Genomic DNA, 14623 nt, shown 5'->3' with positions numbered 1-14623 from the left:
CCCACAGGAATCGGTCCTGGTTCCTCTCCTGTTCGGCATCTACCTCTCAGAAGTCCAGGGCAACACAAAGGGACTCTGGCTGACCAAGTTCACAGATGGCTGCAAGGTGGGAGCCATTATTAACTCCCCAAGTGGTGCAGACTTTCTACAGAAAGTCCTCACTGAGACCAATGACTGGCATCAAAACCATGGCCTTAAGCTTAACGGCAAAGAATCCGTCGTCATCCCCTTTGGTAAAAACTCAGATGTTCTTCGTGTTTCACTGTTGCAGTCATTATATTTGGGTTATCTGCTTGCAGTAGCCCTCAGTCAGCCTGATTAACAAAGTCTTGGGTCCTGCGTCGGATGCTGTCCCTTCTTCCATGACGTCAGGTCGTCAGGGGTATAAAACATGCAGCCGATGCCATTACATCTGTCTTTCTTGCCGTGCAGTGCTCGAAGCAGAAGCAGTTCGCAAGTGCCGGTCGGCCGACTCCTGAAATTTTCATTTTTGAGTTTCAGAACCTAAGTCTTCAACTAAAGCGAAGTACCCCATTGGGGAAACTTTTTCTTGCTCCTTACCGATGTCAGTAAAAGTTAATAATTGCATTACTTGTGGAAAGCAAATATCTCACAAAGATTTTCATTCATACTGTATTCCTTGCCTGGGCCCCTGACCATGACATACCTTGCTGTCAGATTTGTGCTTTATTTAATCAGCGCGCTCTCCGTCGTCAGTATATTTTCGTCTCTAAATATTTCAGTTCTCTGTTTAATTATCCAGAAATGTTGTCTGTTATCCATCCTACTACCGGGATTCCGGAAAAACACAGAGATAAAGACAGAGACAGGCCACCTAGGTCCAAAGCTGCTGACGATGCTTCTCCTAAGCCAATTGCCAGTTCGCCAGTCCTCAGTGAGGCACTTTCGCAGCCCCTGATACCTGCTTCTTCTGATTCGCAGGCCTCTACTGAGACCCATTCGGAGTCCAGTATTCCGTGAGATGCGTCAACTGTGGAACCTGTGGATGTCTCTACCTTGGATGGGTCTGGAACTGCTGTGCAGGCACCGGCTTCTGAGGGTGTATTCAGGCCTACGGACTTGCATATTAAACCGATGCCTCCTTCTTCATTTAGGCCTAAATCTCGAACCATGCCTAAGAAACCAACTCCCAGACTGCATGCTCAGGCCTCTTTGCTTAAAAAACAAATGATAAGAATGACTTAAGATCTTATAACTATAATCAGGGGAAGCCTACCTCCCCCTTCTAAGAGACCTATGACTGAAGTTGTTTATGAATCTTCTGACCAGGATTCTGATTTTTCTGATTCTGCTGATGATCTGGATTTGCCCTTATCTACTTATGACGATTCTGATGCAGAGGACTCTCTTCCCTCTGCTTCCCCTCTGAGAATTTTTCTTTTGGTGAAACCTTAAGTACTCTAAAGGAGCATTTCCACTGGGAAAGCCAGGGTTTTTCTTATTCAAAAAAGAGGCTTAGGGATTTCTTACTCCTGCCTCAGCATAGGCCTTTAGCTATACCTCCTGTACTAGACATTGTTGATGATGCCTTTTCGGAATCTAGTTTGGCCCTGATTCTTTGCCTCCTTCTCCCAGAAAACCGGACAGATATTACAGGGTTCCTGACTCTCACAAGTTTCTTTTTAAAAATCCTATTGCGGATCCAGAGACTATTTCACAGGGACCCAAGGGCATTAAGGCTTCTACTGCTAAAAATCCTACCCCTTCTTATAGGTTCATAGGTTGGTACTGAGCTATCTGCCTGAAGGCATATATTAGCCCAGCCACGTTGTGCGGTATTCACTGCCCCTTTAGTAGTTCCCTAGACCCTTGTACTAGCAGCTAGTACCCTTGGCCCCTATCTAGTAGTGCTGTTGGTGTGAACTTTCTGTTACCGATCCACTCATCAAGGTTCCTCTTGAAGAGTGATAGTGAGGGGCTCTGTCTTACGTAGATCGGGACCCTGCTCCATAGTAAGGGAAGTCTCTGCAGAGGGAATCTATCCCTCCAGCATGTTCTATTCATTGTTGTGTTGAGGTTTATATCCCTAGAGCGTGTAGCTCGTGTAGATTTGGTTTTGCTAAGATAGAGCATGTTCAACAATTCTGGGTTGGACATGGCTCTGTACATTAGACAGAGATCACCTCTGAGAAAGCGGTATGCAACAGAGAACAGTCTTAGCTTTTTCAATCGTGCTGCATAGGGCAACTGTTTGAGGCCAGTAATTCTCTTGTACCTCTGTGGTCTCTCCAGCTGCAGGGGATGTCTAGACAGGTACATTCCAATTGGTGCATTGTACTCAATAATGGGTCTGATGAGGGAAGAGTAGAGGGGCACCATTACATCCTTAGATCTTGATGCGAACCCTTTCATGATCAGATGGGTCACATAGAAGGATTTTCTAACCACTTTGGCAACATGGTTATCAAAGGAAAGCTGGCTATCTACTTGGGTCCCTAGATCCCTTATTTCTTCTTCAAATTTCAGGGGATTACCTCCTATGTTGTAGTTTGCGGGTACTCTTGTTTTTTCCAAAGGGGATTACTACGCATTTTTTTGCATTTAGCTTGAGACCATGGCTTTGACACCATGCATCAGTCTCATTTAGGCCCTTCTGGAGGATCTCCATGTCATCCAGAGACTCTATTATAGCACCCAGTTTGCAGTCGTCCGCAAACTTAGTCAGCCACAGCCCTTCCGTGCTTGCCTGTACTTCTGAGAAGTATATGCCAAACAGGAGGGGCTCCAGGACAGAGCCCTGAGGCACACCACTCGTTACTGGTCTGGATTCGGACATAGATCCTGCTACTCTTACTTTATGGGATCTGTCTGAGAGCCAGTTTGCGATCCATCTTGTGACGTAAGGGTTTATGCCCAGGCTGATGAGCTTATCAATAATACCCAAATGGCGAATGGTGTCAAATGCTTTAGCAAGGTCAAGGTAAGCCGTGCGTATCTCCTTTCCCTTATCTATAGCCTCAGTAACTGTCTCAAAGAAATCCACCAGGTTCAGGAGGCATGATCTGCCCTTGAAGAAGCCGAACTGTGTGGGGTCCAGCGACTGGAGGTTCCCAATCTCTCCATTTATGAGTTCCATAATGATTCGCTCCATAGCCTTACAGATCAGACTGTACCAATTGGTCGGTAGTTCCCAGGGTCAGTTGTGTCCCCACCCTTGTGTAGCGGGACCACCATTGCCATGCGCCATTCTCTGGGCACATATCCTGTGGAGAGGCTGAGACTGAACAGGGTATTAAGATGCAGGGATAATTCCTTTTGGAGCTCACGTATGACACAGCCTGGGACACCTGCTGGTCCCATGGAGGAAGTGTTTTTAGCTTTAGATAGAGCCTTGTTAGCCAACGTATCAGTAATAATTGGACTTACACAGTCCCCTGGAATGGTAATAGGCCCTGTAGGTGGTGAGGGGGGGGGGGGAATTTGCACTGAACCTGTCAGCCAAGATGTTGGCAATGTCAGAAGGGTCAGTGTATTTTGTTCCATTTTGTACTAGCTCAGAACAGACCTGAGCGTTGTCATTTAGGTTTTTGATGTAACCATAGAAGGCCTTATGGTTATCCTTGGCATCCTTGGCAACTTTCTTTTCAAAATTAGCTTTAGTTGACTTGATGAGGGCCCTCAATTTCTTACTAATGCTGATCAGGGATGATTTTTCTACTTGAGATTTGGCCTTTTTTTGTATAAGTCTCCTCCTTTTATTGTAAAGTTTGTTTATGGCCGGGGTCCACCAGACTGGTTTCTTCTTGCTTGAGGAAGGAGTCTTGGTTTTATTTGGGATAGCACGGTCCATGCAATCCTGAAGATGCATATAGAGTGCCTTGGTGTAGGATTCCGCATCCTGGTTATCATTATCCTTCTGCAAGGGAATAGTGAAGCTTTCCACTTCGGATGCAAGTAGTTTGAAGTTTGCTTTGGAAAGGTTTTTGACTATGTTTTTTTTGACTGGGGGAGGTGGAGGGGTGAGGATGTCCAGGGTTATCAGTTTGTGGTCGGATCTGACCAAGGAGGGAGTGATTATAGACTCCAGGGCACTGGATAGATGGGGTAAGAAGGTTTACACTTCTGCAACCTTGGCCATTAGGGCTTTAAACTGCCAGTTTCATATGTTAAAGTATCAACAAGATGTTATTAGGTTGCTTAAACCGAAAATGATGTTGATTCCTGACTGTACTGAAAATAAAGAATTACAGGATTTAATGCATTCTGTTGAACAGGTTGGTAAATATACTTTGCAATGTGGATTTGATTCATTAGAGGCCTCTTGCAGGGCTGCTGTTACTGGGTCTCTGCTCAGAAGGCATGCTTGGCTTAAGGAGCAATCTTTGCCTGATCATGTTAAAGCTAAACTGTTGGATGCTCCCTTAAATCAGAACCACCTGTTTGGAATAAACGAAAAGAAATCTCATCTAGTACCCTGCCAACAAATTATATTCCTGGGAGCAAGCTTGAACACAACTTCCTAGATGGCCTACCTCACGCCAGAGAAACAAGTTTATCTGACATACTATTTCAAATTACTGGCCACAAATACCCAGCTAACTGCAAGGAAAATACTGCAAGCTCTGGGGTTCATGGCCTCTTGCATCCTACTAATTCCATATGCAAGACTGCATATGAGGAAACTACAATGGTATCTAAAAAGCCTATGGTGTCAACATTCTCAGGATCTAGAATTAGTGATTCCTATCATACCTTGTCTACAGATAGAGTTCCTTTGGTGGGCGGAGGCCTGCTACCACAACAAGGGACTGCCATTCACTCTACCCCTGCTGCCCAAACCCTAACAACAGACGTATCAGGCTATGCATGGGGGGCACACTTGGCAGGGCAGTGCATTCAGGGCAAATGGAACCCGAGTCAAATGCACCTGCATATCAGTCAAAAAGAAATGTTAGCTGTACAGAATTCTCTGACAGCCTTCAAGGATCACATACTTCCAGGACAATTATTGGTAAAGACAGACAACACCACTGTTATGTGGTACATAAACAAGCAGGGGGAGCCCACTTATACCCTCTCTGAAGACTAGCCATGGCTCTGTGGAACACAGCCTTGAGCTACCAAGTACACCTACAAGCTCAATTCCTGCCAGGCAAGCTAAATTCACTGGCAGACGACCTAAGCAGAAATCTCATGGACCCACACGAGTGGAAACTGGAACCAAAGATATTCAACATGTTGAGAAGCAAATGGGGGAGCCCAGAGATAGACCTGTTTGCCTCCCCTCAGAACTACCAGTTGGGCAAATTCTGCACAAGGACTCCCCACAGACATGCTTGGAAAGTGGATGTCCTATCCTTCACCTGAGAAAACCTCTCAGTTTATGCCTTTCCCCTCTGCCTCTCCCCTCCACAGTTCTACTAAAGATCAAACAGGACAAACTAAGGACAATACTCATTGCATCAGACTGGCCATGCCAACACTGGTACCCCCTCTTGTGCAGTGTGTCACTGCTGTAACCATGGCACCTGTCTCAGACACCTTCCCTGCTGTGACAGCAGGAGGGCCAGATTCTGCACCCCCAGCTTCCAACCCTGAACCTTACAGCCTGGCTAATTACTGGAGCTTGCCATTACCATCCCTTAGTAATTGTGCTGGATGTCATTTTGGAGGCAAGGAGGCCTAGTACTAGAAAATCCTATGCTGAAAAGTGGAAAAGATTCTGTTCCTGGAGCCAAACTCAGGGGATGGGCACAACAGTGCCCAGCTTACCGCATATTCTTCAGTACTTAACAAAGATGCTTCACAAGGGCCTTTCCTTCTCTTCTATTAAAATTCATGCCTCTGCCATTTCAGCACATTATAATACGGAGCCACCCCTCTTCTCTCACCCCCTGCTGAAGCAATTCCTCAGAGGGGCCAAACATTTAAGACCACCCAGGGAGCCCCTACTCCAACCTGGGACCTTAACTTTGTATTGGAAAAGCTCACTCTACCTCCCTTTCAGCCAGCTGCAACTGCAGAGTTGAAATTCCTTTCTTGGAAAACAGCCTTCCTTCTAGCCATCACTTCAGCAAGAAGAGTGTCTGAATTACAGACCCTCATGGTAGTGGATCCCTTCATAATCTTCCATGCAGACAGGGTGTCCCTCAGGACCAATCCTTCCTTTATGCCCAAGGTGGTATCCAGTGTGGCCCTTAATCAGTCCATTCATTTGCCAACCTTCTTTTGTAATCCACAGAACAAAGGAGAACGAATAATGCACTCTTTGGACATGCACAGACAACTTAGATTTTATTTGGACAGGACTAAGCCTTTCTGGAAAACTGAACAGCTGCTAGTTGCCTTTGGTGCAGGGGCAGAGGGGAAGGTCATTTCAAAGCAAACCATTTCTAAATGGATAGGCCATTGCATTCATTTCTGCTATAAGCACCATGGAAAACCTACCCCACAGGGGATAAGATCACATTCCACCAGGGCTGCATCTTCGTCAGCAGCCTTTCTCAGAGGTGTTCCTACCAGGGACATCCTGGAAACTGCTACCTGGAGTTCTGTTCATACCTTCACTAAGCATTACCACTTGCCTATTTTCTCTAAATCCAGAGCTGGTTTTGCCACTGCAGTCTTTGCAGGGCTTAATAGCTGGTCCTAATGCTCTCTAATTGCCTCCTCCCTTCCTTAGCTTTGGAAATCTGCCCAAATGTAATGACTGCAACAGTGAAAAATGAAGAACATAGTACAGTTTTGTACACTTACCATAAATGTAGATGTTCGAGTGTATTCACTGTTGCAGTCCTGGTTACCCTCCCTCCAGCCCCCCTGACTTCTATTTGCTATACCTCTCTTCTTGTTTACGTTTTTTAAGCTTTCTGGTGTATTTGCTTATAGTTGGAGGTGTAACCTTGTATATAATTTCTTCCCATTATGGGGGCACCTGACATCTGGGACAAGAAAAACTGATGTAATGGCATTGGCTGCATGCTTTATACCCCTGACTGCCTGACGTCATGGAAGAAGAGACAGCAACCGACACAGGACCCAAGACTTTGAAAATGAGGCCAACTGAGGCCTACCTGCAAAGAGATAACCCAAATGTAATGACTGCAATAGTGAATACACTCGAACATCTACATTTATGGTAAGTGTACACAACTGTACTTTCCTCCTCCTTGGGATATGAATTATATCTTAGAGAAGCTAATTGTAGCCCCTTTTGAGCCTGCTGCTTCAGCTTCCTTAAAGATTTGTACCTGGAAAACAGTTCTTTTCTATCTTTAACCTCTGTTGGGAGGATTTCTGAGATTTGAGCTTTGATGGTTTCTCCACCTTTTCTTGTTTTTCATAAGGATAGGGTCTCTTTGTGTACTAATCCTTCCTTTTTCCCCAAGGTGGTGAATGAGTCGTCTCTTAATCAGTTTGTTCAATTGCCCAATTTTTTCCCTTTTCCACAATCCTCCATTGAGAGGATCTTACACACCTTGGATGTGCATAGACAACTTAGGTTTTATTTGGAATAAAATTAAGGCTATCAAGAAATCTGATCAGCTTATTGTTTCTTTTCATCCCAGAGCTCTGGGTTTGCCTGTTTCCAAGCAGACTATTTCCTCTTGGATTTCTAAGGCAATTTCATTTTGTGTGTTTCATGGTAAGAGTCTTCCTGTTCCTGTAAAGGATCACTCCATTAGGTCTGTGGCTTCCTCTGGTGCATTCTTTATGGATTTGGATACTAACCCCATTTTGGAGGCTGCCACTTGGTCTTCGATTCATACTTTCATCAAGCATTACAAGCTGGATAGTATTTCTAAATCCAGAGCTGGGTTTGCTAGAGCCATTTTTCATGGCTTTGTAGAAAGTTCCTCTGTTCTTTTGTCCTCCCAGGTTTCCTCCTAAGCGTTTGTACTCTCCCACATGTTGAGAATAATGCAACATTAGAATAGAAGGGCATAGAATAGTTGTGTAAAGTCTTACCATAACCTTAGATGTCCTTCTCTTCTATGTTGTTGTATTCTATCCCCTTCCTCCTTCCCCCCATACCTTGCTCTTTCCTTGGATAGCAGATTATTTTCCTTTTTCCTTACACTGGTGGTGTTCTTGGGGCATTTCAGTTCTGAGGGTTGTACATGCAGATGTCCTTTATGCCTGACATTTGACAAGCCATATGTGCAACATCCCATGTACTTGCAGTAGCTAGAAGCTATTGCATGCTGGCTGAATGTCGGGCCACTTGAAGGGGGGGATCTCCCACACGTTAAGAATACTGCAACATAGAAGCGAAAGACATCTAAGGTTATGGTAAAGATTTTTACACAGCTATCCTTTCTCATAATACTCCTGGCATGACTGCACATGAGAATGGTACAATGGAATCCGAAATGTTTTTGGTCGCAGCATCAACACCCTTTATCTCTTCAAATCGCAGTGCTGGGGTTTGTCAGAAGAGAAGTCATTTAGTGGAAACAAACAGATATCTTTAAATCCAGTTCTCCCCTTCTCCTTCCCTGATCTAAAGCAGTCATTCACCACAGACGCCTCAGACTTTGCTTGGAGAGCAGTTTCAGGAGGGATAAAAGTATTGGGGTGGGGTGGGACATGTAGGTCAGACACAAGCACATAAGTATCAGGGGATGCTTGCCTTGATCAAGACACACAGTTCTCTGAACCATCTTTGGTCTCCAGGACCTCTATTTACAGATAATACAACTGTCATGGTACCTCAACAAGTAAGGGGGAGCTAGGTCATACCCTGTTGACAAACTAGCCATGTTAGCTTGTGATATAGCTTCACAGTGCAGTCTCACTTTACAGGCATCATGTATTCTGTCAGAGCAAAATTGTTTGGCAGACAAGCTAAGCAGAACCAGGGCAGTCCCACACGAATGGAAACTACATTGGGGGTATTCCAAGATTTGATCTATCTGCGGGAAGTTCCTCATGTAGACCTTTTTGTCTCCTCTCTGAACAATCAACTGGCAAGATTCTATTCCAGGACTCCATGCGACAAGACCTGGAAGACAGTTGCCTTTTCTTTTCTTTGGGCAGAAATGCTCCAGTATATTTTTCTCCCCTTCCCACTAATTTCCAGGGTACTTTAGAATATTTCTAAGGAATCCACCCAGATCATTGTGGTGACTCCTTTCTGGGTCAGGCAACTGTGTTTCACATTTCTTTAGGAATTGGCCAGGGGCAATTACTACAAGCTTCCGCACAGACTTGATCTACTCACACAGGAACAGGGGTGTTTGATATACCCTGATACCAATCAATTTAATTTGACTGCCTGGATGATGGTATCTTAATTCCTTTTAGGCACCTGTTTACCGAGGATGTGCAGCAGGTACTAATGAGGCAAGAAAGCATGCTGCTAGAAAATCATATATTAGCAAATGGAAAAGGTTTTGTAGCTGGTGCTAACAACATAACCAGCAACCCCATTCATGGCTAGTTGCTATCTGGTTCTACAATATTTGTGCAAGTTACTCTCCTATGACCTTTCTTATTCTGTTGTCAAATTTCATTTATCAGCCATTGCAGCATGCCTGCCCATGGATCTTCCTCTTTCAATGCAGTCTCATGTCAAAATGTGTTTGAAAGAGATTTTGCATAAAAGACCTCCAGGTAAACTGGTGGCCCCACCTTGGGATCTTAACTGTTAGAGATGGTCTGTACTATAAACACGAAACCTCTCATGAGCGAATATGTATACATCAACACATACAGAGCGATGTATAAAAATAGCGAAACACATATTTACTGAAAATAAAAACACAGAACGTGTGTCTTTAGCCTAAAGCGCGATCTGGGTCTGCTATAATTAACTAAAGAAAAGTAAATAACACAGTTTTTCAGGGGGTCAAGCCCCCCTGCACCACCCATGTGGGGAGCTGCGCCCCCCCCCCACACTTAAATATGCCAACTCCGAGATTGCACTACTGTGTGGAAAAAGATGTATTTCCTTATCCCCACATGGCTACATAAGATGTTACTGAGATTGTGTTTGAGCAAGTATGATCCCCTTCAAAACAGAGTTGTTTTGCTTTTCTTTAGTTATGTAAAGCACACCCGATTCGCGCTGTAGGCTAAACAAACATTTTCGCTGTTTCTTTTTCGCTGAATACGTGTTTTGCTATTTTAATATATCACTCTTTATGTGTCGATGTATACGTATTCACTCTTGACAGCTTTCATGCTTTTAGTATAGACCCGTCAGAGAAGCTAATACTTGCTCCATTTGAACCAGCTGTCCTTGCTGTCTTGAGGTTCTTAACATGGAAAACAGTTTTACCGATTGCTCCGAACTCTCTAAGAATAATATCTGAATTGCAAGCTGTTATGGTGAGTCAGCCATATCTCATTTTCTACAGGGACAGGATTTCTTTGAGAATTAATCCTTCTTGATTATGATGCATATATCCCATGGGCCTCTATTACTGGAGGTTTAAGGTATCACAATGAAGATTCTAGCTTGGCTAGGTTTTTCTTGTAATTTTTACTAATTGGTTTGTTTCTGTGACCTTTTTACTTTTTGGTTCAGTTGTTAGGATATTTTGTCGACACATTAATGGTTATGGATATCAGCTGGGTTTAAAGATCCTGTGTTTCTAGAGTATAGCCAAACAGTCCACTTATGCTTTGCTGATGAGGTCATAAGAAAGCTGAAATGTGCATGTCCACAACTAGTGGTGTTTGGCTTTGTTGGCCTGAATCTGCCTATAAAGACTTAAAAAGGAAAAAGTCATCTACATTCAGAAGCCATATAGCTGAGACATTTGATGTCCTTAAGGGATCATTTGTATATATCCCATAGACCTCTATTACAGGAGGTGTAATGTATCACACAATGAAAACTCTAGCTTGGATAAGTTTTCCTTGTAATTTTTGTCTGACAGTTTGGGCACATTGAAGGTGCCCTGAAGCTTTGAAAGCTGTCTCTGTGTTATACCTACATAGCTAAGGCTACTGTAGCACTGATCGTTCAAACAATCTACATTCATGGTAAGTTTACTTACACAATTGTACTTTCCAGTATGTTTGACAAGTGTTCTGCCTGTTGATCCTATAACACTAAAATATTCTTTTGTTTGTGTTTGAGTCTGTGCTGTATGAATGAGGAGATTTTTAGTAAAAAGGTAAGATGAGTTGCCTGTTTTTCTGATTAAATGTCCTTGTGCACCCCCCAAAACAGTCTCTAGTGCCTCCCAGTACTTATGGTAACACTAAATACCACTTTCTAATACTGGAACAGATGTGTACTATTAATTTCTGTACGAGTCTTAATACACAGCTGGTTTGGTTTTACCTGTTATAAGGACCCATTAGATAGCTTTTCATTAACAGTCCTAACTACTGGTCTCTGTCTTTTTGGAATTTGTATGTTTTCCATGTGTGTCTGTATTTACTATTGGTAGTATGACTTCCTCCTACCTTCCAAAAACATGGTGCCTCATTGGTTACACTAAACTATTCTCCTTTGCTGCTGTGGTCTTGGTCATGTCTGAAAAGGGTTTATGGACCATTCTCATTGTCAAATGTTAAATAAATAAACCACACACTTTGTGCTTAACCCAGCCATTTCATACCACCGAAAAGCAGATGATTAATAGGAGCCATGTATTCCTGTTGAAAATGACACTATATTTTTAATTGTTGTATTGCTGCTTTGTCACAACTGTGCTGTTGGAGAAAGACCCCTACTTTGCAAAAAATAAAAATAAAAAAATAAAAACCTTTTGTTAAAGTTTGTTTTTTTTATAGACCCCCAGATCATCAGCAACAAAACTCCAGCAGCACAGGGACATCACGGAACCTGTCAAACAGCAGCACTTCTACTTCAGGCCATGGTGGGCTAGTCAGGCAGAACAGTAGTGCCCCAAGTGGAAAACCAAGTTTTTTACCGGCTAATCTTGACGACATGAAGGTAATTGGAAAACAGTCTGTATAGTAAACTGTCTACTCGGCAACAAATGTTATAGATCTTTTTGATTTTAAAGTTAAATCTTTATCTGGAATTTTATGTGGTTGTAAGTTGTGAGCACTGTGTAGTGGTTTGTGTTTTAGTTGAGAAAATCTGAGTTTAACAAACATTCTTCAGTGCTGCTAGAGTGCCGTATGCAAGTTAATGTGCTTAATGGTGTTTTTTGGGCCAGACATTTAGTAGTGCTTATTCCTTACTTTTTTGCTGCTCTTGTCATTAGAAGACCAGTTGGCATAATGGTTAAGGTTTCGCCTCCGATGCACAAGGTACAAGGTTCAATCCTGACTTCAGGATAATGTTGGACTTTGCATATTCTCCCTATATCTCTGTGGTGTTCTTCCCACCTCTGAAAAACCTGCTGAGTGTTTCTATCTCAGACTCACCAATGAATGGAGATCTGGGCAGCAACACAGACTCTACCTGATGCCCTATTGGGGGAAGAGTTGTATAGACCAGCTGCTGTGGGCATCTAATGTGATGCACAGTATCCTCAAGATAGGAGAATACGAATCACAGACTGCACACCATGGAAGGGCTAGCCACTCAACAGTGTAAAATATGGCTCTAGGTGATTCAGTTATGTTGACCGGTGTCGCTGGGTTGGTGTAGGTATTTACTGTGATATGTGGGTTGAGGACCTGACCTACTCTGATGACTTACACCAGGGACCCATGCTGATGGTGGGAGGGGTTGTATGTGCCCCTGTTGGCCTGTGGGCGCCCACCATAAATCCAAAGTCAAATAAGTTACATGTGGGCCGGTATCCAGTTGCCTAACCTGGGTTACCTGGGATAGCTCTGTTGAGTGTAAGCTGGGCATAAAACCAGTCAGCCTGACAAAAATGAACTAAGAATACTACACCCAAGAGACAAGATGGAGGGTCAGTACAACAGAGACACTTGGCTTAGGATCCAGAGTTGTCTACTACTGAGGAGGACAGGCTAGAAAGCTTCAGAAGACAGTGAGGGATATCATCAGAATTAATGATAGATTCATGGCAGTCAGAGTCCAGAGAAATGATAGGGACTGTATTCATAAGCCACAGCAGGGGTGTGATAGTGAGGAGAAAAGTGTGTTTATACAGCAATTGCAGGACCAACTAGATAAAGCAGGTTGATAATGGGTGACTTGAACGCACATATTGGGACATACAGAAAAGGATATGAGGACAGCCTGCCACATGGATGACGCAACAGGAATAAAGGAGAGGCCACTTCTGTCTGGCAAATGGCTTGATAGTAGCCAACACATGGTTCAGAAACAGAGACTGTCACAAGATCACATACAAGAATGACCGAACATGCAACTCAGGTGGATTTCCTCTTAGTAAAGAAAGGACACTGAGTTAGAATCAGTGACTGCACAGTCTTCTCCCAGTGAAACAATTGGGCCACAGAATAAACCACTGATTGCCATAATCAGTTGCATGAAATGGTCAGAGAAGAGTCTAAGGTCAACAGAGACCAGGCTGAAGACCTGGAAGTTGACTGCAGAGAAAGTACAACAGTTTAAGGAATTACTCTGGGCTCTAGCACCCCCCAAGAAGAGGAGGAAATAGGTGGAGTTGAAGAAGAATGGAAGTGCCTCAAAACAGCATGTGTGAGGACTACAGAACAGATATGTGGTCTAGCCAGGTATGGAAATAAGGTACATGAGGAAAGGTGGTGGTGAAATGCAGAAGTCTCAAGTCATCAAAAGAAAGAAAGAGTGCAGGAAAAAGTGGGAGATGGAAAATATGGATAAGGCTAGGAAGAAATAGTGGCTGGCTAACACACTAAGAAAGGAGTTGCAGTAGCAAAGAACAAGGCATTGGAGATATTCTACCAGCTTCTGGAAAGTGACTCAGTAGGTGACCCAAAGAACTGTATTAGGTTGCAAGACAAAGACAAAAAGATAAAGAAGATGGTTGGACACCCTTCTTAAGGGATGTCAACAACAACCTGCTCACCAGTCCACAGAACATCAAAAGAAGATGGAAAGAGTATTTCTAGCAGCTTCTGAACGAAGAAAACCTCATAGTAGCTCTACTCCACCGGCATAGCCTATGATGATAGAAGACAAATCGTCCACCCTAGAAGTAAGAATAGCACCTTGGAAAATGAGGTCAGGGAAATCAGCAGGCTCAGATGAGGTCACAGCCGATATGATAAAGATGCTAGGTGAGATAGGGGAGAAATGGCTCCTGAGGATGCTCATATCAGTGTGGAGAGAAAGGCGTATCCCAGATGACTGGAGATTAAGCATACTCATGCCAGTGTACAGCAACAGTGGGGACATCCACAACTGTAGGTAGTACATAGGTGTCAGACTCCTTTCACATTGCATGAAAGTTCTGGAGACAGTGAGTGATAAATGGATATACAGAGTAATAGAAAGTAAGATGGGAGATGAGCAGCTCGGATTCAGTTCAGGATGCAGCACAAGTCCACCTAGGCATTCATAGACTTGGAGAAAGCATGCTACAGTGTCCCAAGAAAGCTGATTTGGGCAATACTGTGGTGGCTCAAAGTCCCAGCAACATTGGTAGAATTACTGCAGGCTATGTACAAGGACCCAGTGACACAAGTATGAACAGTGTTCAGTCACACAGACAGGTTCTCAGTGGGAGTGGGTGTGCACTGGGGTTCAGCTGTGAGCCCACAGCTATTCATACTGGTGTGAACTATTAGCAAACAGCTTGGAGGGGACAGA

General features: G+C 43.7%; 1 protein-coding gene across 2 annotated transcripts in view; it reads left to right on the top strand.

Annotated features, from left to right (window-relative positions):
* The window catches only part of MRTFA (myocardin related transcription factor A), a 2407897-nt gene that overhangs the window by 1656817 nt on the left and 736457 nt on the right, over positions 1 to 14623 (top strand). For both annotated transcript variants that reach the window (XM_044075412.1, XM_044075419.1), the window contains one exon: positions 11713 to 11875. In XM_044075412.1, the coding sequence (XP_043931347.1) occupies positions 11713 to 11875 (163 nt within the window). The remainder of the gene's footprint in view (positions 1 to 11712; positions 11876 to 14623) is intronic.

This window comes from Protopterus annectens, chromosome 1.part1, assembly GCF_019279795.1.
Source record: "Protopterus annectens isolate FY-2018-M chromosome 1.part1, PAN1.0, whole genome shotgun sequence".
NCBI lineage: Eukaryota > Metazoa > Chordata > Ceratodontiformes > Protopteridae > Protopterus > Protopterus annectens.
The sequence above is the reverse complement of the archived record's forward strand: the minus strand, read 5'-3'. Positions and strand labels throughout refer to the sequence as shown.